Raw genomic sequence first — 27,792 nt, forward strand, 5'->3', positions numbered from 1 at the left:
GTGAGTCCTTTAACCTGCCTGCCCTCAATTTTTTCATCTATAAACTAAAGGTAGCAATAACAACTATGACATAGAGTTGTTGTCAGAACCAGTAATAAACTCTGGGTGAAAGTGCTTTACAAACTATAAAGTATAATATGAAGGTAGACTGCTACTGATGATCTCAGGAGAGATTTTGGAATGTCGAGTATACCTTGAAAGTAAGCTGAACCGGGTTCAGCTCTGCCTATTCTTCCTTCCTCTGTATATTCCCTGAAAGTCAAACACTGTTCTCAAAATCCAAAGAATGTTTGATTTATATACTGATACAGTGACCAAAATAACTATTAAGATCTGAGTTTATGATACAACTTGTTTCAGTAAATGGTCATTAAATTAAAGTGACTGCAGGATTACTAGCCCAGATTTCTTTTTTTCTTTTCTTTTCTTTTTTTTTTTTTTTAGTTTAAATACAGCACTGCAAAAGATGAAATGGAGCATGGAGCTTTAACCTTCAATTTCACTTTTATTTCCCCAGGACTATCCTAAAACAAAACACACTGTGAGTAGCCTTAAAAATCCTTGAGGCAAACTGCAAGAAACTGATGAACACTTATGACAAAAACAAAAGCAGCAGAACATAAGGATCTTTGGAAAAGTCAGCATAGGAGCAAAAGCTGATGTCAGTACTAAAATGATGTCCTAACTCACAGCAGAGAAATCGATAACAAATGTTGCTACCTAAACAGAATTAAATTAAAAGTTAATATGTTCTACTGGTTGATATAATTATGGCATGAATGAGCTTTAAAATACAACTAAAAGGTACACACTGGTGAAACAAGACGTTTGATTCCATAAACTGTATTTTCAGATTTACTGCTATGCTTCCTGGAGGCCACATCACTGGTGAGCTGAGGAAAATGGCAGTCTAAGAAGCATGTGTCAACTACAAAATCCTACAAAAATCAATGGCAAGATGAGAGATGCAAGCCAACCCAGTTCTACCGGAAGGGACTAGTGCAAAGGGTAGGTGAAACCATGATACTCAAGTAGTTAACATTTGAATGTTCTATAATTAACATGGAAAGAAAAAACGTCCAGAATGCCTACTCAGCAAATCAGTCAGTGGGAAGCTGTGAGTGTGGATGGATAGTTAGTGACATTCCAAGATGATACCAGCTCCCTGGTACACAGAATTGCTGCAGGAATGCTACTAGATTGCCAGTAAGAGCTGCTGCTAAGCAAGGTTCTATGCACACAAATTTCACCAAAAGTCAGAAGATGGTATTTAAAGGTATAGGCACAAATGAACTGTAATTGTTGTTTACTTTCATTGTCTTATTTTCAATTCAAAAAATACCTTATTTTGCATTCAATATGAGCTCAGCATTGTACTAACATTAGTGGAGAAGATAAGATTCCGCCCTTCCTTACGTGACAAGTCACAACAAGAAACATTTATGAGCCACTTACATAATACTGAATATTAGGCTAAGTACTTCATTTGCACTTGCTCATGGAAAATCTCCAAGAACCCCAGGGCAAAATCCTATTTATTATCTCCATCTTTAGATGTGAAACTTGGGGTGAGTTAACTTGTCTTGGGTCACTTCTGGTAAATAAGAGTTGGGGATCCTAACTTAAGCTATTGATCTTTGTGATGAAAATATTCAAAAAGTTAACTATCCAAGCTGGGTAAGCTGCAATAAGGCAGCATGTGGCAAACCTAAAAGTGAATAATGTAGACAATAATCACTACAGAATTTTAGAAGAGGAGCCCACTTCAGGATCAGTTTGATAAGAAAGAATTTAAGAGTAAAATGAGATTTGAGCCATCTTTTGAAAATTGGGTAGAATTTGGATGAGAAGTAAGGATTAATGTGAGCAGTGTGTACCAACCAGTCCAAATGATTTCCCAGATATTGTTACTTTTAAGGACCATAATATCCTTTCAAAATCATATAAAAGCTATAACTCTTTTTCCTTCCTAGGAAAAAGAGCACAGGCTTCTACATCAAAATTATGCCTGCATTTTTACATGGTATATTTTAAGACACTGGAGTATTTAACAAAACACACGAGAACCTTCATGGCCTGGCCCTTCTCCATCAGTTTGGATCCTTTACAGCTAAGTTCCACTCTCTCCCAAACCAAACCTGTGGCAGTTCCAGGGCTCTCCAGCCTTCCTTCTACCTCCTGGCCTCTTCCCAAGCAGCCTGCATACCACTCAGGACACCTTGACACCTTCTTTGTCAGGTGGCCTTCTTACATCTTACCCATCTTTCCAGACTCACTCTAGGCACCAAAAAGCCTTGAAAATGAAAAATGGTGATCCACTGAAATGGGGAAGTCAGGGGCAAAGTAGGGAACAAAGAAAATATAAAAATTTTATATCTTATTGATAAAAAACAAGAACTGGGATCTGTATAAAGGAATAATCAAGAGAGTAAGAACTCATAGAAACTAAAAATATTTCAGAAGAAATAAAATGTTCAATAGTTGAACTTAGAACTTAAATGAACTTAAAACTTAAATAAAATGGATAAGGAAGATGTGGTCCATATATACTATGGAGTCTTACGCCTCCATCAGAAAGGACGAATACCCAACTTTTGTAGCAACATGGATGGGACTGGAAGAGATTATGCTGAGTGAAATAAGTCAAGCAGAGAGAGTCAATTATCATATGGTTTCACTTATTTGTGGAGCATAAGAAATAACACGGAGGACATGGGGAGATGGAGAGAAGAAGGGAGTTGAGGGAAATTGGAAGGGGAGGTGAACCATGAGAGACTATGGACTCTGAAAAACAATCTGACAGTTTTGAAGGGGCGGGGTTGGGAGGTTGGGTGAGCCTAGTGGTGGGTATTATGGAGGGCACGTATTGCATGGAGCACAAGGTGTGGTGCATAAACAATGAATTCTGGTACACTGAAAAGAAATTTTTAAAAAATTATTTTAAAAGGCTTAAATAGAAGAAAAGGTAAGGGAATCTTCCAGAAAAAAAAAAAAAAAAAAAGAATAAATGTTAGCAGAAAAGAGGAAAAAAAAATTGGGAGATCAGACTAAGAGGTGTTCTAGAAAAAAGGAAGAGAGAAGATTCAAATATGCAAGATAAACAAAATAAAAAATTCAGAACCAAAGGATGAAATCCCAGACTCCAGAACCTACCAAGCTTTCAAGAAAAGGAATTTTAAAATCCCCACATCCAGGTACACCATCCTGTCGCTACAAAACAATGGGAGTAAGAAAGACGCTAAATGCTTCTGGGGGTACAGGAAGGTGGAGACTAAATCACATTCAAGGAACTAAAACCACAATTACACTGGAATCTAGAAGTTAGTAAAAAAAGTCTTAAAATAAAATGGAAAAATGATTTCCAACCTGGAAATCTATCCTAATCCATCAATAAAGTTTAGAGTTGGAATATTTTAAGTAAACAAATATTTTAAAAGTTTATAACCCACAAACCCATTCTAAGGTAGCTCATAAAGAATATGTATCACCATCAGAAAGGATGAATACCCAACTTTTGTAGCAACATGGACAGGACTGGAAGAGATTATGCTGAGTGAAAGAAGTCAAGCAGAGAGAGTCAATTATCATATGGTTTCACTTATTTGTGGAGCATAACAAATAGCATGGAGGACAAGGGGTGTTAGAGAGGAGAAGGGGGTTGGGGTAAATTGGAAGGGGAGGTGAACCATGAGAGACTATGGACTCTGAAAAATAATCTGAGGGGTTTGAAGTGGCGGGGGGGTGGAAGGTTGGGGTACCAGGTGGTGGGTATTATAGAGGGCACGGCTTGCATGGAGCACTGGGTGTGGTGAAAAAATAATGAATACTGTTTTTCTGAAAATAAATAAATTGGGGGAAAAAAAAGAATATGTATCACCAAATGAAGTCATAAACCAAGAAAAGGAATATATGAAATCCACGGACTATGAGATAAGACACAAGAAAACATCCGAGGGAATTCCAAGGTGGTGATGAAAGGAAAAGGAGTCCCTGGAGTAACGCTGAGTAATAGACACAGGGAGCACGAGCCCGGATTACAGCAGGAAGATGGAGAGCTTCAGGAGGGGTCTCTTTGAAAAAGGACGGAACTGATAAATGGTTTAATTTGTCTGGCCACCCTGAGAGGATGTTTACAACCATCACAGTGATTATAAGAAGAATCAATTATGGGTACATAGAAAACTAAGCAGATAGGAAAAAAAAAGTAATTCTGAAGAATTATCTTTAGAAAAAAAATGTTGTACAAGAAGGAAATGAAATCACTGTGTGTTACAGGTTTCTATGATAATAAAATTATTTATAGTAGTATAAATATATAACATTTACTTAACTAAAACTTATGGTAAAACCTATGTTTGGAGAGTAGGTAGAGGAGGGCAGCTACATAAGACATCAATTTTTATCTCCCATGATACAAAGTGAACAGGTAAAAAGAAAATAACTGGATTCCTGGCTGGCTCAACTGCAGACTCCAACATTTGATCTCAGGGTTGAGTCTGAGCCCCACATTGGTATAGAGTCTACCGAAAATAAAAATTTAAATAAATAAATAAATAAATAAGAAAAGCACGGACTCTGAGAAATAGCAGTGTAAGCATTTTATTTAAAAACACAGGTGTAAATGGTGGCAGAACGGAGACAAGTTCCGGTAGTGCTGTTCTCTGAGGGGTGGTACTAAGGAGCTGGCGTGCAGCAGAGTTAGCTCTTTGTTGTTGTAAGTAGGAGTATTATTTGACTTTTAAAAATACATTCACAGGCTTCCACTTCTGGAAAGTGAACTTAACTGATCTCTAGTACTCTCATTAAGTGCAACTAAAAATCCTGGGCATTATCTATAAATCAAATCTAAGAAGACTGACAGACAGACCAGCTATGGACCTGAAGACAAAGGAAGGACAAAGTGGTTAGTTCCCTCATTTTCCTTTTGCCTCATATATCCCAGATTTGGAGCTTAAAAAGCCAAAAACCTAGAAGTGCCAATGAGGATGGACAGAACAAAAATAACAATATAAACCAAAGGAAAGAAAAGAGACAGCCTAGAAAGGTGGAAAGCCTTCAGAGATAACCTCCAAACAAAGAGCCAAACACCACAGAAAAAAACTGTGCCTCCCCCACCCACATACGCAAAGGCCAAGTGGGAGCCCACCCTCACCAGGCTATAATGAGACACTGCTAGGCACCATGTTGAGCCCTGAGGATCTAAACTGCGTAAGGCATGGCATATAGCCACAAATACAGATTCTAGTGGAGGAGAAAAACAAGTCAGTAGCTACTATACAGTGATATGTGCACTGTGGTGAATTTATGTGAGGGATATTTAACCACTAAAAGGAAGAGAAAATGGAAGCAGCGTGGGAGGGAAGGCTTCTTTGAGGAGCTAATGCTAGAGCTAGTTTGCAAGGACAGGTAGAACAAGCCAGATGGAAGAAGTGTGTCCTGGGCTAAGGGACTGACAGGTAGTAGGAAGAGAATAGAAAGTACTTGAAACTACAAATAATTCTGTCTGACTGGAGTGAAGAGTGGTTAAGCATGTGTGCAATCCTGCCGGCCAGCCTGCCTCCCTCCCTGCCCCTCTCCATTCTTTATGCTTCTTTCTCACACTCTTTTTCTTTCTTTTTTAATTCTAGTGTAGCTGACAGTGTCACATTAATTTCGGGTGCAAAATATAGTAATTTGACAATTCCATACATTCTCAATGCCCATTAAGAGAATGTGTGTTTTTTTTATCAGTCCCTGAGGAGCTCCTGAAGGATCTTTGGCATATTTTTAAGGGTTATTTTTTTTAAAAAGATAGTCTCTGATTTTGTGCTATCTTTGTCATTTTTTAAGGATCACTCTGACAATGGTGAAGAAGATGGGTTAGAGGAAGATCAGATGGGTCAGGAATCTGAAAAGAAGTTACTACAGGAATCCAGACAGGAAGGAATGAACACATAGGCCATAGCAGGGGGGGATTATACAAGCAATACCTGCCTATATCCTAGAATCTGGTTCAGTTTTACCAAATTTGAGGTTTTTGAGAAGAGAGAATGAAGAGGGAAAGCAGCTCCACATTCAACTCTAATACTAGGTGCTAGTGTTGCCACTGCTAATTAGCTTGGTGGCCTTGGGCAAATCCCTCTGAACCTCATTTTTCTTATCTAATAAATGGCAACCATGCCTACCTCAGAGAGTTGTTGTATAGATATATAATGATATAATGGATGTGAAAACACTAAAAAATATTAAACATAGTGTTTTATTTCCTATTGCTGCTATATCAAACTACCATAGTCTTAGTGGCTTAATGGAACACAATCTTATTCAGTCACAGTTTTAGACATCAGAAGTCTGAAGTGGGTCTTACTGGGCCGAAATGAAGGTGTTGCCAGGCCTCCATTCCTCATGGAGCCTCTCAAGAAGAATCGATTTCCATGTCTTTTCCAACCTGCATGTGTTGGCTCATGGTCCCTTTCTCCATCTTTAATGCCAGCATCTTCAAATTTTTCGACACTGACTCTCCTGCCTCCCTCTTTCACTTACCCTTGTGAGTATGCGGCCCATGGGGATATCCAGGCTAATCTCCTCATACCAAGTTCAGCAACCTTAATTCTCCACCCCATCTCATCATGTAACATAAAATATTCACAAATTCCAAGGGTTAGGATGTGGACATCTTTAGCAGAGACAATTATTTGGCTTAACATACATACAAAAGATTCTAAGTTAATATTTACTTGGCAATTTTTTTTCAGTTTCATAACTAATATGCCCAAGAGTTGTTACATCAAAAACCAATGATGTACTGTGTGGTGAATAATATAACATAATAAAAAAGTTGTTTTATGGTTAAAAAAAATAAGAAATTGAAGAGAAATTTTTCTAACTCACTAGAATAAATACCTCAAAGTATTTTTAGGCATCGAGGCATTAAATACCTCAAAGGCAAACACTCCTGACCCCAAAGCAAGTACAAAGGTGAAAGAGGAAGCATGCCACACCAGGGCCCATAAGCAGAGGACAAGTCAAGTCAAGACTGCTTCCCAGGACCCCTGAGAGCAAGCCTAGTGCAGACACCTGTAAGCCATCTGGTTTCAAGACATGTATCTTCTCTCCCTGTCCAATGTGTCTTTGTGGATTATACCTTCTAGTCCCACACTAATGACTATCCTAAAAATATGATGTAGATATAACACTAAGATAACAATTCCTAAAGATCTGTTACTGAATAAAAATAGCATATATTATAGCACAAAACAGCACAAAAATAAATCCAAATCTGAAAAATCACAAATCATACATATGTTTTCCACAAACTTAATGTTTCCCTCGAACTTAATAATTTCAACCAAGCCACAATTAAAGAATTTTTCAAAAACAATTTTCACAGTGTTTCATTTCAACCTCTTATCTCCTGAATATATACAACCCTGACATAACTGACATTCACAATAATAACCTCAAGATTTTGAAAGATGCCAACTTCTTATTGATTATTAAAGAAAAAGCTATAGCTGAATAAATTTACTACTAAATGTATTGAGAACACATAAAAGATATATATTTTATTTAAAACCTGGCTATAGATAAACTAAAAACACATGAATTCCCTCCGTCAGACTATCAAAGTATTCACAACCACAACTTTTCCTATCACATTGCACAAACATAACTTTCCTTTAACAAAATCAATAGCAGGGCTCGAGTTTCTAAGCGATACAATTTAAACACTTCCAGTTGTGGAAATAAGATTTTTCCAAAGAGCAATTTTTTCTAAACTATGGCATTTTGTATTAATCAATCAAAAATAGTATCAATAAAAAATGCAATAGAAGCTAGCCTATATTTCACATCAGAATATACTCTTTTTTGAAACTAAAAAAGAAAGACAAAAAAGCATTTATAAGGAGCAATCATTTTTTTTCTAATAAAGAACCTTTATGAACATATCTGGAAGATGATGATGACAGCAATAATGACAAAAGCTGAAATGATTTAATCTAAGAAGCTTCTACTGGCAAGAAAAAAAAACAAGAGAGAATGTCATTAAAACTTATTTATGAATCATCATCCTAATTGTAAACACAGTGAGCAATTTTAGGATTCTACTTTCTCTACCTGTAACAATTACATTTCCAAAAAAGACCAAAGCCATTCATTCACTCATTCCCCCACTGCCGACCCAACTATCCAACAACAGCTTGCACCCCGACAAATGGTACAGAAAATATACTGCATGTCCCATACATGTCCCCTGGCTTCTTGTGAGTATTCTAATCCTTAAGTGAAAGACTAGACTGGAAAAAATGCATGCATCATGTGTTAACTGATAAAGAATATAAATGCCAGTATCTGGAAAGTTCTAAGTCAATATAAAACCTGTTTAAAGTAGTTTTACGATAAAGCAAAAATATGCAAAAAAAGATTAAGAAATATTAAATATGACAAATTTATTAATGGTGAAGAAACAGATTGGATACCTCAGATACTACTATGAAAAATTTGATATTTAATTCCTGACTGACCATATCAGGTAGAAAAAAAATTTCAGTTTGCCAGACAGAAAAGTCACCTTTCATGAATGCCAAAAGCTTAATTGTTAAGTTTCTACATGTTAACAGAGAACAGATGCATGTGCAACAAGTAAGGCTATTAGTTCAAATTTTGTTAGAGTTTTAAAAATTCAGGAAAAGCCTCCATTGGACAAAATTCAGATAATGGCATTGAGGACAAACACCAGACCATGATGTATCAAAAGAAACAAGATCGAACAACTTTTTGCCTACAGTGAAGTACAGCTGGTAAGTCAGTTAGACCTTTTAGTCTCCTCTGTGATTATCTTAAGTAGTCCGTTAGAAGGATTAAAATGTGAATGCATTCGGAGTTTCCCAAACAAGGGGTTGGAGCCAAAAAAAAAAAAATCTCTTATGTCTCAAGAGCCAAACAAAAAAACAACTGGCAGGTTACCTCAATGTCACTTGTTAAAAAAGAATCCCTGAGTCAACCTTACTAAGCCACGTTAAATAAGGAAGGAAACCAAACCAAAACAAAACATAATAAAGCCATATGTTATGGGTTCCTCAGCCAATTTACTCATTTAGAGGGTCCGTGGGGTATTATGCCACTTACACTGGAAATTCTAAAAGAAGAGAGAAATATTCTTTGACCTCCAGGCATCTGCTAGTCAATGCCAGAAAAAGAACAAATTCAGTACATTACAGGTAATCCATCATGAGGAATTTAACACCCACTGAAGTTATAGATTGGGAAACCATTAAATGCTAGTGGTTTTTGGAAAAATATTGAGACTTTTTGATCAATGGGACGTAAACATAGGCAGGGGAAAACAAAAGAAGATAAGAAATCAAGGATAACAATAAAAAGCAGGACAATAACAAGGCAAAGCAGAGAAGTACGAGCTGGAAGCAGAGGTAGCTGTGTAGAGACCAGCGAGTGCCATAATGATCAGAGTCCAGAAGAGGGGACATGACAATGCGTGAGAGCCCAGATGGCTCCAAAAGGAGGTTTAACTGGAGGCTCTGAACCAGGAGTCTAAGCCGTATCAATCAACATTATCCAAACAGAATGTTCACCAAAACCACTGACATATTATTTCATAAACAGAAGAGATTTAGTACTTACCCGGTTTATATGGTTGCTCCTTAAAATAACCTGTAGTAGGGTTTTCTCAAATTCTTCCAACTTCTTGGAACACTTTTTAAGAATATGATTAGATAAGTTACTATCACTGATCAGTCCAGCTAAAGTATTAACGGCTTCTTCCCAAAAGCTTGAAGAAGGAAATCTGGGGTTCCGGTAAAAAGTGATCAGGCCATCCAACAACTGAAAAACAGAGTCAGATACTGTGGAAAAGTCATTTTCAAAGTGGCTTAAGTCTGTTTTCAGACTCCCTGATTCTGTCAAGTTCTTCAGTTCGAGTAGATGTTGCAAGAAATGCATGTGGGAAGACAGAGGATTTTCCACAGTGGCACAATGTCTTTTCACAATGGGCAGGGGTAGAAAGGACGTGGGGCTGCAGCTCTCCACAAAATGCTGGGCCATCTCTGAAGGTTCACTTCTCTGCTCATTGGATAACTCACACCCAGAATCTTCCAGCAGACTTAATGTATTTTCAGAACTTCCAGGTTCCTGAGCCTGCAGCTGGGAAGATGGGTCTCCTGAAACAAAGGAATAGAAGTGTTATCTTCCTGTAGCTAACATTTTTTCATATAAAAACTAGACAGGGGCACCTGGGTGGCTCAGTCGAATAAGCATCCAACTCTTGATTTCAGCTCAGGTCATGATCTCAGGATTATGAGATCAAGCCCTGTGTTGGGAGCCACACTGAGCATGCAGCCTTCTTAAGATTCTTTCTCTCCATCTCCCTCTGCCCCTCCTACCCTGCTCATGCTCATTCTCCCTCTCTGTCAAAAACAAACAAACAAACAACTAGACAGATTTTTCTAACTTAAAATACTAAATGAAGCATGCAAAAACATACTAAACACTTAAAAACGAGTAGTGTAAAAAGTCAAAAAGAAATTGCTTAAGCTGACTATCTCTGGTAGAAAGCAAAGGTGACTCCCCCATGTATTTTCAGGTCACTTATCTCTCATTCAGCTCTGTGTCAAACTTGAAAGATAGAGAGGAAACCACAAGATATCTTATATCTTAGTATATTGATACTCCTCAGGGTCACGCTTTGATCTTCTGTTCTGAGGAGTATCAGTATTTGAGGGCTGAGTAGAGGGGGGAAAAATGATTAAGGAGACAGAGAAGAAACAATTAAAGAGGTACAAAAGGAATAAAAATGACTGTATTATGAAAGTCAAGGAAAAAGTTTCAAGGAGACTTACACACAATAGAGAAATCCATAAAATAAAAAGCTGAGAAAAATATGTTGACATTTCTCATTAGAAAATCACCAGTGATTATATCCACAGAAGCTTTGCTCAGTCAGGGTTTGGCCAGGGGGTGGAGAGGGGGGAGACAGAGGCGAGAGTGCAATGGGGGTGAATGGGCAGAAAGTCAAAAAGGCCTGGCTGAGGCTTCTGAGGAGTTGGATCAGGAGAGTATAAAATGGGAGAGTAATTGCAGGCAAATGTGGCATGTCAAATTGGGAGAAATTTGAGCAATTATAGACTAGGAAGAAAAAAATAACACAGAAGCAAAATTGGAGAAATGAGAAAAAATGTAAAAAGCTCTGGAGAAGGCAGGGGAAGACTGGGACGAGGACCCCAGTGGATGGGTTGTGCTTAGAGATGCAGAAGTAATTTGCTTCCTTTGAGGCTGAAGGAAAGAGAATGAGAATGTATGGGATGTCAAAAAGAGAAAAAAAAATACCCTCAGCATATAGGAAGTTAAAAGAGATCTCACCTTATAGTCATTTTTTAAAGTTAGAGATGGGGGGTACTGGTTGATCAGAGCACGGGAAGAATGAAGAAAAGAACATCTTACATTTGGAAATCTAATTTATTGCTCTTTTGTTGCTCTATACAAATAGAAGGCAATGATGAAGCAAAATGAGAAGATCAGACTTTAATTTAGAGTTCATTCAATTAAGAAGTATCTGCCATAACCACTAGAAATGGGCAATTATGTGCTTGCTAATTATCACAACAGTATCTGTACTCCATGTTAAGGGGATAACACAGTAAGTTCAAAAACGTGGTGGTAACCCAAACGGTGAACTATCCGCAAAGCTTTTAACCATATGGCCATTTCTACAGTAAACAAGGCACACACAGCCTGCTCATTTTAAGCCAACAATTTCTTTTTATGAGCAAGAATAAATGTTTGAAATGACTTTTCACTCTTCACAAAAGGAAAGGGTGGGAGATTATGGTAATTATTTAGGTAGATTATGTTTTTCTTTCATGGAACTCAAAATGGTTCTTCACTAAGAAAGTGAACACAAGTTTCAATATTTCATGAACCACCTCAACTTCCCATCAAGGTAAGCTGAACTTCAAGGGTGATGATTTCAGGAAGACCTAAAATGAATTCTACAAACAATGAACTGGGAAGCAAAAAGCTGTTTTCTTGTTTCTGCTTTTCACCGCTCACTGATGTACCTTCTGGCAAGTCACAACCACTCCATCTCATCTCCTTCAGGTGCTGACTGGTACCTATTTGCAGGGAATAGTTCTACCCATGCATGTGCTCTGGGCATAGGAATACACAAACTAACCATCATTCTTTCTGGATGCTTCATTTCTGCACCCGCAGAAAAGACTGATGGGGGCATATGTTGGAGACGCCAATGTGGGAAACCACACACAGAGAGGAATGTCCTTTCAGTGCCCTAAAGGAGTGCATAAATTCTACCAGCGAGAACCACAGTGAGCTTTTATACAACATGGCTTCAGCATTAAAAGCACTTTGTCAAAATGAATAGAACGATCTTATATTTACATTTCACTTTACAAAGCAGTTTCTTCAAATAATTCAATTGTTGTTCCCAACAACCCTTGAACATGCGTTATTATTATTCTTAATTTACCGATAAGGAAATGCAGGCTCCACTTGATTAAGAGGTCTAAGAAAAGCCACAGAGAGAAAAGTAATACCAATTACCCAGTTCCAAGTCCAATCATCTTCTAACCACAGCAAAGAGGCCTGTGTGTTTCTCTGCCAGCTTCTGTACATACCCCTCTGCCTCTTTAAATGAGTCTTACAGAACTCATTCTACTGAGAGTCTACTCATTTGCCTGAAAGACTTTTCTCAAAATAAACCTCGAAGCTTGACTAATAAAGCATCGTACCCAAAGGAGAGAAGAGAAAACGAAGTCATGCTACTGCAACTTTCTGTAATTCCTGTTTTTCCAGGAGGGATGAAGGTGAAGCAGAAGTCAAATGACACTTCTCTCTTAATTTGTTTATAGACTAAAGGGATTGAGGACTGTAATTTCTCTCCAAGTCATTTGATAGGATCTAACCAACACATTTGTCCTTAGATGTAAAGAGACAGTGAAGTAAATACACACACGTCCTGATCAAGCAGAGTCCAGCACATTTTAAGTGCTCAGAGATAATAGCTATTGTTATTAAACGATAAAAGATACCAAGAATCTAAATTATGCTAAAGTATGACATCACATATAAAAGTGCATAAAATAAGATACCAGTTAGGACTATATAACCTGTCCAAAATATTCTATAGTCCCTCTCATACCCTGGATCTCATAGACTTTCAGTTCCATTTTACTAAGACCTTGTCTCTCTCATCTTCTTTAAGTTGTTCAATTCCATCTCCATCCCACTTCCATTTAAGAGTGGATCTCAAGCATGCTCAACAAAATAGAGCTGTGCCCACCTACTACACATCCTACCCTAGAAAGGCCCACCCCTGAATCAAATGTATTTTCTGCTGCCTCCACCCCCAGATCCCCAGATTTTCATATCCACATCAAAATTTTTTTTTAAAGATATCATTTATTTTCTTGACAGCGGTCACAAGTAGGCAGAGAGGCAGGCAGAGAGAGAGGGAGGAGGAAGCAGTCTCCCTGCCAAGCAGAGAGCCCAATGGGGGGCTCGATCCCAGGACCCTGGGATCATGACCTGAGCCGAAGGCAGAGACTTTAACCCACTGAGCCACCCAGGCGCCCCACATCCACATCAAATCTTAATGCCTTTTGTCATCTATTTCTACAGTCTTTACATTACTTATGTAAGTAGACCTAGAGAACCAACTGTCTAAAAGGCATCTTTTTCTGTTTTCCTGGAAAATCCCATGAACTTTCTATTTATAAAGTGTACAAATCATCTTAATTCACTGCATACATAAACATACAATTCTTGTTTGTACTGCATACCACCAACTTCAGCCCATAGCAAGACTCTTCTCAAGTCACAGGGCCCAAGGGAGGGATCGCCTTGGCAACTTGCTTTCACCTTCCACATACAGCAAAACGCCATGTTATGCTGATTCCACCTTCCAGACCTGCATTAGTCAGGACTCTCCAGAGAAATGGAACCACTAGGATTTATAGACAAAAGAGTGGGTGAAAAGAGTTTTACCCTAAGGCAATGGCTCATGTAATTATGGAGGCTGAGAAATCCCAAATTCTGCAGTCAGCCAGCTGGAGACCTAGGAGAGCAATGGTGTTACATAGTTCCAGTGCAACTACAAAGGCCTACAAAGGAAAGCTGACAGTGTAAGTTCCAGTCTGAAAGCCAGCAGGCTCGATCCCCAAGAAGAGCCAATGTTTCAGGTCGAGTTCAAAGGCAGGAAAAGACCAATGCCCCAGCTCAAAGGCAGTCAGGAAAAAGGAATTCACTCTTCACTCTTACTCAGCCTTTTTGTTCTCTTGAGTTCAACTGATTGGATAAAGTCCATCCACACTAGGGTAGGTGGTCTGCTTTACTCAGTCTACTCAAATGTTAATCTTTTCCAAAACACTGTTACAGACATATCTACAGTAACGCTTGACCAAATATCTGGGCATTAGGTGACACAGTCAAGTTGATACATAAAATCAACCATCATTTCACATATGAACCTGTCCTTCCCTAGTCCCCTACCCTGCTCTAGTTCACACCATCATCATCTCTTACACTGATGACTATAATACCCTTGCCCAACTGATCTACCTGCCTTTGGTTCTGTCCTCTTCTAGGCCACATTCTGAACTGACCTGAGAGTCACCCTGCTAAAATACTAGTTTGATCACAGGGTTACAATCCTTAAAAGCTTCCAATGGCTTCCTTTACTGGCTAAGAGTCCTCCAAGATTTTCAGCTTGGCCCACAGAGTCTTTCACTGTGTGGCCCTTGCTTATTTCTCCAGTCATGCCTCCATCCTCACTCTTACTTATATATAAGTAATATTAACCCCTTACAGTTTACCAAAACACACCATGCTGATTCATACAACTATGGATTTCCACAAGTTTTTCCCACTATGTGGTGTGTTCTTATGCTATAACCCAGAGATGGACTGATGCCTCAAACCCTAATTCAAATCCTCTGTGAAACCTTCCCTCACATACGTCTATTACCGCTCTCATCAACATGGTCTGAGTGTATGAGTGACTCTCTCTTGGAAGGGGGAGATTCTTGAGGACAGACACAGAGTTTACTAATCTGGGAATTTCTGTTCTCTGATGTGCACCTCCTACATAGTTGGTGGTGTGAATACTTGTTGAATATACGTATTAACAAAGACTGAAATCAAATTGCATTTCTTCAAATGCACCGAAATGTCATCATGGGCATATATACTGGTCACTACCAGCTATGATTTGTTAATAGTAATGGTCCCTCACATGTACTGATGAACTGAGCTATTTAAAAGTGGTGTTTTTGCCACCTGGTGGTCAAACAGAAATTGCTATTTTCAAGTACACACAATTCTGAAATGACAGTGTTTCACTTTAAAACACTTATTTGTCTTCTGCCTCTGGAAGGATATGTTTTGGCACACTGCAAAGCATACTTGAGAAATGCTGACAAAGAAAAGCTTACAGTTTTGTTTAACTCCACTCTAGTAGCTGGCATCCTAATTCTAGTTTTGAATACACCAAGAGAGAAAGCAATGTCAAATGCATGAAATCATAAGCTAATGGAATGATTCATCTTAACAGAATTGTCTTCACTGCATTAGGTTCACAAAACAAAACAGTGCATTTGGTGTCAGCATGGTCCAGGACCACTTGATGGTGCAATTCCTCCCATGCTCAGTGGTCAGACCCTGAATTTCCTGCTTGTCCCCATCTCTCTCATCTCTGAGTTTGCCAATTTAGACCTTCCTCATTGTTGTTTTTGTCTATCTCTTCCTGTTCCAACTTCCCAGATGTCCCCAGCTTTCCTGTGGCCTCAAAGAACTCTGTTAGGCAGATGATTCTCCAAGTTCTATGTCCCATCCTACCTCCTCTCCCAAGCTCAAGTTCTAGCTTTTGGCATTTTAAACCACACAAGTCCAAAAGAAACAGCATCCTTCACTTGCACTTGGCCCAATTCCCCAATAACACTGCTATCATTCTCTGTTTCCAACATCTGAAACCTAAGGGCCAACTCTGACTTCTTCCTTGATACCCACATATACTCCATTGACAAAAAATGTTGATCCTGCCTCACCGTTCTGTTCCTTAGATTCACTAAGTTTGTTCCCATTTAGGGCCGTTCCCTCTGCCTGGGATGCTCCCTTCACCCTCAACCCCAATTTTCTCAAGGCTGGCTCCTCATTATCACTTAAATGTCTATTAAAATATCGCTTCTTCAAAGAGACCTTATGTGACCACCCAGTCTAAAGAAGCCACCAGATCGTTCTCGGTCACGACTCCCTATTTTCATTCTCTAAATCTCACTTGTCACTTCCTGATTATTTTCTGCCAGTATGATCTGTCCCACCCCCAAAATATATACTCCGTGATAGTCTTGGACTGCTGGTTTCCCACCATAGCCCAGAGCCTGGAATATTGAGTGGGAGAGCTCAAGAGAAATTAAATCAATCAATAAAAACCTTTCTTATATCATCTGTTTTTTCCCATGTCAAAATAATTACACATAAGATACGGGCAATGACCGGGCTGTTCCTGTCTCTAGCTCCTCCCTCTTCCAAACAGCCCTAAACACGATGCCTAGTTACTGTGCCCAAATAATCTAAGCCTCAGATTACCTAAAGGAACCACTTTCAGAAAGCATACTGTATGGCACACGCATAGCACTAGTTTTCCTTCTATTTTCTTGCTGGAAAATCTCCAAAGGCTCCTTGCTGCCTACAGAATAAAGCATGTTTTCCACTGGCTGTCATACCTCTTCTTAATAGGCTCCAACCTAGTTTTTCATCTTATTTTCCAGAATACCTCCTCATGCTCTGTATGCCACAGTCAAATTAGATCATTTGCCACCAGATTCCTGTGCCTGTGCTTTACACTGTTCCCTCTTGCCTGAAATACCCCTACTATCCAAAGCTTTCTAAATCCTACCCATCCTGTAAACTCAGCACCAATCTTCAAAAAGAATTTTAAAAGTCCTATTCTCTAAAGCAAAATAATCACTCTCTCCTCTAAACATCAATATCTTCCTCTAGACCATAGTTTCATAGTCTCTGGTATAATTAGTGATGTGATCTTGTTCCCAAAAGATTGTGGGACATAGACCCATCTCTCTTTACATTCTTCACATTGTTTGTACTGAACAGCTATTGAATAAAAAGGGGCTGAATAAATGAACAACAGAATCTCTCTAACGGGAAAGAGTTTTAGGACAAAATTAGAAGCTGGTAAGAAAAAGCAATTTCTCAGTCATCTGGGGGCAAAGATATCCAGTATAGATAAAAAGCATAGAGCTGATTTCATTTCCTAACAAACAGGAAATACCATGTTGAGAGATAGTGAGCACATATATTACAGCCCTACAGAATAACAACAAACCCATGAACATACAACCCTCCACCAAGTGAACCAATGAATCCACCTGCATAACTGCATCAGTGTGTGGATGTTATGAACACTACGCAGAATTGGTAAAAATGATATAATCATGGACATCAGCAACACACCACATTCACTGGCCTCCCAATGCTGTGAATGGCCTATGACACAGCTCTCCACAATCTAGCCCCAGTTAGTCTTCCTGCTAAGATCATACACATCTCTAATCTCTCCATGTCCAAATATCTTTCCAAGAGAATTTACCTGAATTTGTTTTCCACCGAGCCCTCGATGCCACTGTTTTGACTTCAGCTCTTGACCAGTGTTCCAACAGCTTACATCCGTATTGTTAAGATGCTACCTTCAAGCCACATTTGTCCTCCAAGCCCACCCTGCTGGACAACTGAGGTTGGCATTCATTTCCACTGATGTGTCCACTTCACTCTCTTTATCAAAAATCAAAAGCACTGAGATCTTTTACCCAGTGCAGTTTTTCCCAACCTATATCACCATAAGGGGAACATATTAAAATTAAGTATTCATAGGTACAATTAATCAGTATTTCCAGGAAAGGGCTCCAGGAACTTTTTTTAATAAACATCTCAGGGGAGTCGCATAATTAAATCTCAAAAGCACTACTTTCCCCTACTCCCAAACTTATGCACTCAGCTTGCTTCGTGTGTTTCTTGCTGGGCTACAGGTCTATTTACAAGACTGTACAGTGGTGGTTTTCAACCTTACCTACACATTTAAGTGCCTTTGGAACATTTCAAAATTCCAGTGCCAGACCACATTCCATGCTAAGTACCATGCCAGAATCTCAGGGGTAGAACCCAGATGTCAGTATTTTTTAGAGATCCCTAGGTGATTCTAGTGCAAGAACCACTATCTTAGATTAATTTATAGTTACTCTGCTTTCTTTGGATAGCACAAAAATGGATTGTGGTCCATTCATGCCATTCCCAATCCCATCTTCAAATCTCCCAGAAATATCTATTTCCTCTTTATCTGTTCATGTTGAATTCACATTTAATCTTTCAGGGTTCAGCCACAATTCTTGTCAGGGACATCTTTGCCACTCTATTTTCTATTTTCTATTTTGCTATAGCAGAGCCTTATATAGGTGTCTCTTGCCATCTTACCTAAGCCAGCATCACATCCCTAAAGGACCATAGCCTTGGGCTCCTGCTCAGCAGTCTGCTTCTCCTCCCACTTACATTCTTCACACAGCAACCACAGCAAAAAGTTCAAAGCTCCCGCTTCATGCTCACCAAAGGATTTCCACTGTGCTGCCAGTCCTACCCACTGGAACAAGCCCTGCATCGCCTGCACTCCTGGCCTCTCTCCGGTCTCATCTCACTCCCTCTGCTCTGTGTCCGCTCACTGAGCATGAAAGCTAGTTCCTGCCTCAGGGGCCACTTGGATGACCCTGTTCAAACACCTCCCTCTCACTGAGGTCAGTCTGACCACCCAGTCTGTTAGTAGCTCTGCCCCATCCACAGTCATTCCATCACTTCAACCTTGTTTATTTTTTTCACAGCTTTTAACTCTCTTAGAATTTTTCCCAATTAACAGTTTGCTTGTTATTTGTCTGTCTCCTCCATGGGAATATTGATTCTAGTTCTTCTTCTTTTTTTTTTACCCACCACAACCTCCAGAAATCAGTTTTTGTTGAAGAAATGAATCAACTAATGAATGAATGAATATGAATAAATATAACCTCAGATGAAACTATATACATCATATGTAGTGTCCCCCTATGTGTCCATCTCAGGAGATCTTGCCTCTCTAACCAAATAATAAACTCAAAAGATACAGCAAGAAAACTTCTTCTTTCCAACCTTGGAAGTTGAGCACAGTACTAAGCAAATATCATACATGTAAGTACTTACCTGTTAATTATTTGGGCTATTTTAGAAGATCCTCAATATTGTATTGAAAAAGAGAAGTTGGTTTTTTAAACTGACTTTCAGCTACCTGTAATTTTCCAACCCATGAACATCCACACCTAATTATAATGTTTACTATATCACACCTGAACAAGCATAAGAAGTCTCTCATTTTAATTCACCTTCCAAATTTTTCACGTTTCAATTCCATTCTCTAAATTACACCCATCGTATAAAGTACCCTGCAACTTGAAAACCTATGTTTGCAGGTGTGGCCTGTACATGACCACTGACCTGCCTGATATGGATTCAAGCACATTTTTCTCTAAATGATGTGCATTTGTTCAGATCAAGCAGAGAGAGATCCCAACCAGATAACTGCTACAGGGATGGTCTAAGCCTCAGCTGCATCTCTGGAAATAAGTCCTCCCTCTGACTTGAACATTTTTTAAAGCCTGCCTTGTATAAGCTTATGGTTATGGGTTCTGGTTTCAATATTTTATTATTATATTGAAACCAGTCCATGAAAACTAGGCTTTGTTAAAAAGCTGTCAAATAGTGGGACACTTGGGTAGCCCAGTCAGTTGAGTCTGACTCTTGGTTTTGGCTCAGGTTATGATCTTATGGGTCTTGAGATTGAGTCCAGTGTTGAGCTCTGTGCTCAGCAGGGAGTCCACCCTTGGATTTTCTCTCTGCTGCTCCCCACCCTGGTGCATGCATATGCTCTCTCAAGTAAATAAATCTTTAAAAAAAAAACAAAAACAAAAACAAAAAAACCCCAACTATCAAATATTTACTATTTACAACTAAAACCAATATTTCTTCTAAAACTTCACTGACAATCACAGACCCTAAGGAAATCGCTTTCTATGAAACAAGAAAACACAAAATTAAGACAATCACTGCTATTTTCCTAGTATCATTGAAATTACTATTTTATTTATACCCATGCAGGGCAATACCACCTTCCAATAGCACCTTCTTATTTATTTCAGAATCATTAACACTTCATTCTGTTCCCAGGTAAATCCTAAACATATATCTCCAAATAACAGGCTTCCCCAAGTCTTAGGATACACAAAACATTCATGTAATCCCTTTTAATCTTCAATTTTGGTGACAAAAGATAATGTTTCTTCCAAATGTTGAATATTATAATACAAGCCATAATACACACCCATCATCCTTTCAAAGGATGTCTTTCAAAGCCTTGATGTCTTCCTCCCCAGGGAGCTAACAATCCCCATCAAGTCTGTTGATCCAGGTGAGGAGATCCTGCTCCATGACCCTCACTGACCCTTGCAGGGATCAGAAATTACCACTCCTTTTCATACAGAGATATCACTCCAAGAGGAATCTGATAATGGATCTTGCAGGTACCAAAAAGAAATTATAAAATGTTGGCTCATGAAATTTGGTTCCCAAATTGCCAAATACTTTTTGACCTCATAATCAGCCATTTCTGCTAAATGAATTTTATAAAAGTATTACAAGAAAAGCATCAAGAAGGCTCAGAGATGAAAAGATTATTTCATTATAGAATCACATAAATGACCCTTTTCTTTAAAAACTCACAAAACCTGAGAATACTGATAATACCCTTAGACTGACAGTCCAGAAATAGAGAAAGACTATAATTGACCAATTTTGAGTCTAGGACTCAGGTGTCTTTCATTTCACAATGGAATACAACATTTGATAGATGACATAATAGCTCATCATACGCCTTATGTATATTAACTAATTACAGGCTTGTTATGAAGACCAAGAATCATTCACATGTGATATTCTGGAAACATAGGCATTTCCACAGCTGACCTCCTTTTCTGAACTAGAGTCTGTCTGCCAGTAAAGCCGCAAATGACAACGTTGTAAGAACATATGGATGTGGTCAACAGTCCTATACTTAATACCGCAGAGTGTGTTCTCTAACATAAGGATACAAAGTAAAAATATTCTTAATTCTGAAAAAGAGGCACAGTCAGAGACAGCTTGGTAGTCAATTATTATACTTTCAATTACGATTAAAATACAGTCTTGTGAGTAATAAAAAGGAGAGCTCAAAGTCAATTTTTTGCAGACATCTTATTGCTAACCAAGCAGAACTCATTTCCACTGATTTTTACTATTGTGATAATCCTGAAAATTAAGTCCATTCTCAGGGGTTCTGATTTTCATAACTTTGTGAGGCCAAGGTTATAAAGCAGTACAGCATAGCTTTGGGATTATGGTTCATTCATCCATCACTCACTGTAAAAATCAGTAGCCTAGGAAATTAAATAAACTTGACCAAAAGAACAACATAATCTCCACATTAAAAATGAAATTAAGACATGTTTTTCAGGGAGAAAGTAAAACAAACTTAATATATCCTGCCTTGTCAGAATAGACGATTTCACAAAACAGATACATTCAGCACTACAATGTAAAGGCATTGGAATAAGGGCTGGGAGGACCCAGATGGTAAGTGAGAACATATGGATATGGCCGAAAGTCATATACCTAGTTGGCAGGCCTCCTACCTTCAAAGAACTAAGAAAAAGGCAGGCCAACAACTAACTCTACTACACGGCAAAAGGCATTAGTATTAAGGAGAGATACCGAGGTACAGGTGATCTGGTGAGGAACACAGAGGAGTTAGTTCAAACTGGGGACAAGCCAGAAAGATTTCGTACAGTACAAGTGTCGATGGGATTATAGGTGCATGAACAAGGGTACAGAAGCAGGGGCCCAGCAATAGCTCAGGAAAGTACAGCTAGAGCAGAGGGAAAGCAGAGGTGTAGGAGAGTAGGGGATAAGGCTGACAAAAGATTTTGGGTTTGCCATGGGAAATAATTTGAATGTAACCTGCACCAAGACAACAGAAAACTATCACTGCTTAAAACACGATCTTAACTATATCTTAAGAAAAACTGGAGAGGCAAAACAACAACACAACAACAACAACAAAGGTGACAGATAACCTAACCCAGAGAAAGCTCTTGAAACAGTCAAGGAATGATGATGTTTTCCTCACGAGAAATTGTAGGGTCCATGTGGAAGGAGAACACTGAAAATTACATGATGGAGAAATCAAAACAGGACAGAAGTCAGATGAGAACTTTTTGTTACAATACAGAGAATGAAAATCAAGTTCTATTAATTTATCTCTCAAAATAATTAAATAGGATAGCAGCTGAATTCATACAAAATTTTCTAAGCAGTTTACTCCTACAAGAAATCAGACTGCCAGGCCCGAGAATCTTCCACTTCTGCTACTGGACTGGAACTGAGAATGAGTTTACTACTGGGAGGAAAAACTCTCGCACACCCTTAAACCTCTTTTCTTTTCTTTCCCACTGGTATAATCTGCTAAACCAGACAGATCCAGGTCTTTGCAAGACAGAAACAGAATTAAACAATAAAATCCTCACGTCCAAAAAAAAAAAAAAAAATTGGGTTTTTCTGTTGCTAAGCAATCAATGACAATTGCCATCTGACTGTCAAGTCCAAGAAGGAAGGAAACTGGCAAACATTCCCCATTAACCTCGATTGCTTGTCATTGTTCTTATCATCATCATCTTCATTTACCTCTGCCTTAAAGAACTTAGCCAATGTTGGTAGAGTTGAGATTCAACCAAGATTCATCTGACTCCAACCTTTTGCTCCTCCCAATGAGCAATCTACCTCCTGAATCTGTCTTTAGCAACCTTTCCCATCATCAATAACACCTACTCTCCCTTTGCTGGATCTTTCTTCCCTCATGTACGAATGTGCATTCTTAAATTAATCATTGAGCACCTCCTGTGTGTTTGACCTTGATGAGGATCAGTCATTGGTGCATTAAATTGTTTTATATTAAGCAGGGGGCTCTGGGCATTGCCCTTCCCTCATGTAAAGGTGTGTCAGCATGAAAAAGTGTTCAACATCACTCAGCATCAGGGAAATACAAATCAAAACGACAGTGAGATACCATCTCACACCAGTCAGAATGGCTAAAATTAGTAAGTCGGTAAATGACAGGTGTTGGTGAGGATGCAGAGAAAGGGGCACTTCTGTTGGCAGAAATGCAAGCTGGAGTAGCCACTCTGCAAAACAGTAAGGAAGTTCCTCAAAAAGTTAAAAATAGAGCTACCCAAAGACCCAGCAATTGCATTACTGGGTATTTTCCCCAAAGTTACAAATGTAGTGATCTGAAGGGGCACATGCACCTGAATGTTTATAGCAGCAATGTCCACAATAGTCAAACTATGGAAAGGGCCTAGATGTCCATCAACAGATGAATGGATAAAGAAGATGTGGTGTGTATATACAAAGGAATATTATGCAGCCATTAAAAATGAAATCTTGACACTTGCAACAACGTGGATGGAACTAGAGGGTATTATGCTAAGCTAAATATCAATCAGAAAAAGACAATTATCATATGATGTCATATGATATGATTCCTCCTTATGAGAAATTTGAGAAACAAGACAGGAAAGGGAGAGAAAAATTAAACAAGATGAAACTAGAGAGGGAGAGGAACCATAAGAGACTCTTTTTTTTTTTCTAAAGATTTTATTTATTTATTTATCAGAGAGAGAACACAAGCAGGCAGAGCTGCAGGCAGAGGCAGAGAGAGAAGCAGGCTCCTCCCTGAGCAAGGAGCCCCATGCGGGACTCAATCCCAGGACCACAGGATCACAATCTGAGCCAAAGGCAGCAGCCTAACCCACTGAGCCACCCAGGTGCCCCATAAGAGACTCTTAATCTCACAAAACAAACTTAGAGTTGCTGGAGGAAAGGGCGTGGGAGGGATGGGGTGGTTGGGTGATGGACATTAGGAAGGGTATGTGCTATGGTGAGTGCTGTGAATTTTGTAAAACTGATGAATCAGAGACCTGTACCCCTAAACAAATAATACACTATATGTTAATAAAAAAATAAATAAAAATAAAGGCATATCAGAATGGATGTTACCATCACATCATTTCTATTTACTTCCAAGATGCCTTCCGGTAAACCAGTATTTCCATGATATTCATGCCATAAAAACTTGAGTGTCTGCTACTTTCCAATAAATGTAGAATATTTTAAGTAGTTGGATAAAGTATTTACTACAGAACTATCTAAAAGATATTTTCTTAATTATTTAAGTAATTTTAATAGCTGAGAATTCTTGATAAAGTTGTTAACAGTATTAAAATCAGAATCATAAATTCCGACCACATTGCCACAAGGTTTATGGTATAACAAACTCCAGGGGTGTGTGTGTGTGTGTGTGTGTGTGTATAACTATGTGCCCTCTTAATTAAATATTTACTTACAAATCATACAGTAGAAAAAACCTGCATTGACAGATCTAGGTTTCTCAGGAATGTCTCAAAGTATTGCCAATAAGATTTCATAGCCAACTTATATGGGAAGTCGCCTATTACACATGATTTGACAGAAGGAATGATACTTGTCCTTTTCTCTAGAGGCTTTTTGACTCATCATTGGCTGCTCAGTATTACTACTAACTCAAGGACCCTGAACACTACAGAAATGATGGCAATCACGTAAAGAGATCTGTTTTAAAGTGTATAACTGCTCAATAAGCTACCTACTATACATAATCAATAATATTGAAGGAAGCACAGAAATACAACTATCCCCTAATTTTTAAATGCATATGCCTTATGATATTGCTTTCACAGGATAAAAGAAGCTATCCATTACTATTTAACCTTACAGAAGAAAAAAAAAGTAGATTGGAATAAATGCCAGTCTTCGTTTTATAGCTCCTCACTATTCACACAGAAGAGCTTAAGATCTCCCACCAAGCGCCCAACTCCAAACCTATCCATGCCACTCACACACACAAACGTGTGCAAAGACAACTGAATGGTCTTTCTCCCAGCTGCCTACAGACCTGTCATCCACTCTCCCCAGTTGCCTCCATGTTCTCAAATCACATTAAAGGACATTAGTCAGATGTTTCCCCGCTAAAAGCCAACACCAATGTCTTCTACTTTTTCTAATAAAGAACTGCAGCACACTACAGAGAAAACCCTAGTAAAATAAGGAAAGTAGAACTAGGTGGGATCAACAAAAGAAACTGATAAGAGAATTTGAGTTAAATACAGAATATGAATGCTTGCCTTAAACCAGTGGTTTTCAATCTTGGCCATACTTTAGAATAACCTAGAGATTGTCAAAGAATACAGACGCTTCAGTCCAACCCCCAGAGATTCTGATATAAATAGACTGGGGGGCAACCTGAGCATCAGGATTTTTTAAGAGCTCCCCCTCCCCAGGTGATTCTAATGCACAGGCAGGGTTCAGGGCCACAGCCTGGAACTCTAGCCTTAGATCTACCAACAAAAAGGAGGAAAAGCCTTTCAGAAAGACACATTAAAAACAAAAATAAAATTTTCAGGGCACCTGGGTGTCTCAGTGGGTTAAAGCCTCTGCTTTCAGCTCAGGTCATGGTCCCAGGGTCCTGGGATCGAGCCCCGCATCTGGCTCTCTGCTCCGCAGGGAGCCTGCTTCCCTCTCTCTCTGCCTGCCTCTCTGCCTACTTGTGATATCTGTCTGCCAAATAAATAAAATCTTTTTAAAAAAATTAAAATTAAAAAATAATAAAATTTTAAATTTAAAGTTGCAAATCTGATTGTGTACTCTTCTATTTCACACTGACCTATAGGTACCAAAGGCCTAGATTCATACGGCATTTGCTATTAAAAAGGTAAGTGAGCAGGTAAGTTTGTTATCACTGTGCTCACCATCACAAATGCCTGTGCACAGACAAGGCACTTCTTTAAAGAAAAATTTCAGAGAACTGGAAAAGTACAGCTCACTGAGACATACAGTTCTCCAAGCCCAGCTCCCGCTGTACTGCTTGCCCCACCAGACATCAGAGAGCTGCAGAGCCACACAAAGCAGCCCACCAGCATGGACTTGGCCTACTTTGGACTGACTCCTGCTTGGAAATTACAGATATGATGAGATGCCTTGCGGTTCACAGGATAAAAAATAATCAGATGAGGATAAACACTTCATAAAATACACGGGTGGAAATAACTTCGGAGTCATTAAAGGCACAATTTTGATTAGCAAAATCAGGTATTAAAATATGAGAATTACCATCTATTTTGTATGACCTGGGTTGAAGAATAAAATCTTTTTTTTTCAAAAATAATACTTTTGAAATAATGGGAGGGAGGATAAATTCTACATATTCTGCTCTATCGATGAATTAGAATAATTTCAAATACAATTAAAAAGTACATAGAAAGACCAGAAGCATTGTTCAAATTTTTTATCAATTACTTCTTCACCACGTGGTTATTTGTCAAACGGATATAAATGTTGACATTTTGTATGTCTTACATTGAATTTTACATAGAAAAGCCTGCTTTACCTCATGAAAATTATTTCTGCTACAAATATTTATAAGCCTCATCAGAAGTGATAATTCAAATATCAAGCCCAGAAACATCTTTGAAAAACTACTGTGTGAGAGATCTTGCTAAATCAAGCACCAAGGGAGGGCACAAAAGTAATGTAGACTTTGTTCTTCATGTGACTTATTAATTAAAAGTGTAATGAGGAATTTTTATAGCTAGGCTTGTGCAAGCATTAAGAACCCGCTTTCTCTGGACTAAATCTTTCCCTTGTTTATTTCAAAGCATAAAACTTGGCAGACATGGTCTGAATGTATTAAAGACACACAGGCAGTATTTTTCTCTGACTCCAAGAGAAACGGGAGAGATGGACAACAAGAAAAATTATCACACGCTTATTACAGAATAATGGGTGAAGTGAAACATCGGATTCACGGAAAGCTGAGAACAGCTCACAACCTGTGGCCTCCTCCCCGCACACATACCCTACAGCTGAGCACTCTCTGATGCATTTCCTCACATTCACTCTAAGAGGTCCTTACAAGCAACTTAAATTGTAAAATTCACGTAAATGATGTTTCCAAAACAGGAGACTTTGCGTGAAAAGACCACCATTCCCCTGCAGTACAAGAAGAGAAAGGCTGCCCCTCCTTGAAAGGAGTGCTACTACACAAATCACGCAGGAGGCCAGGGGATCCCCAGGCAGGGCCCCTCCCCTACAGATACTCACTCCCCAGCACTGCACCTTGCTGCTGGTTTTCTGCTGCTTTCACGGAGACATTTGCTTTGTCTTCACATTCAATTTAGGAATTCGTTCAAATTCATTCTGTACTGAAGTTACAGCTCTTTAGTTCTCAGTGGGGCCCAGAACATAATGCAAGTATGTGTGTTCCAGGAGCATGATACAAAACTTTATTTATGAATAAATGTATTTTGTCTTATCACCTGCAACATGCTAGCATTCATTTCCAGCAATGTATTTCTTTTTAGCTATGTTACATTACATACTTTTTAAGGATTGGTAAAATAGTCTAGTTTAATCATAACTGAAGATTTTCTACTGATTTTTAGGATACAGTATCTTGCATTTCTGATCCCCAACTTTACCCCTACAAGATGTCTTTGAAATTACTTAAAATAGATATTTAAAAGGATGTTTCCCCTGAAAAAAAGGGGAGGAGCTGTCTTCCACAACTGCACA

At 38.7% G+C, this 27,792-nt stretch overlaps 1 protein-coding gene across 1 annotated transcript in view; it reads right to left on the reverse strand.

Moving 5' to 3' along the window:
* Positions 1 to 27,792, reverse strand: part of MEI4 (meiotic double-stranded break formation protein 4) — a 199,772-nt gene that overhangs the window by 162,098 nt on the left and 9,882 nt on the right. Inside the window, exon 2 of the mRNA XM_044236540.1 lies at positions 9,622 to 10,157. Within this exon, the coding sequence (XP_044092475.1) occupies positions 9,622 to 10,157 (536 nt within the window). The remainder of the gene's footprint in view (positions 1 to 9,621; positions 10,158 to 27,792) is intronic.

This window comes from Neovison vison, chromosome 1 (assembly GCF_020171115.1).
Source record: "Neovison vison isolate M4711 chromosome 1, ASM_NN_V1, whole genome shotgun sequence".
Lineage (NCBI taxonomy): Eukaryota > Metazoa > Chordata > Mammalia > Carnivora > Mustelidae > Neogale > Neogale vison.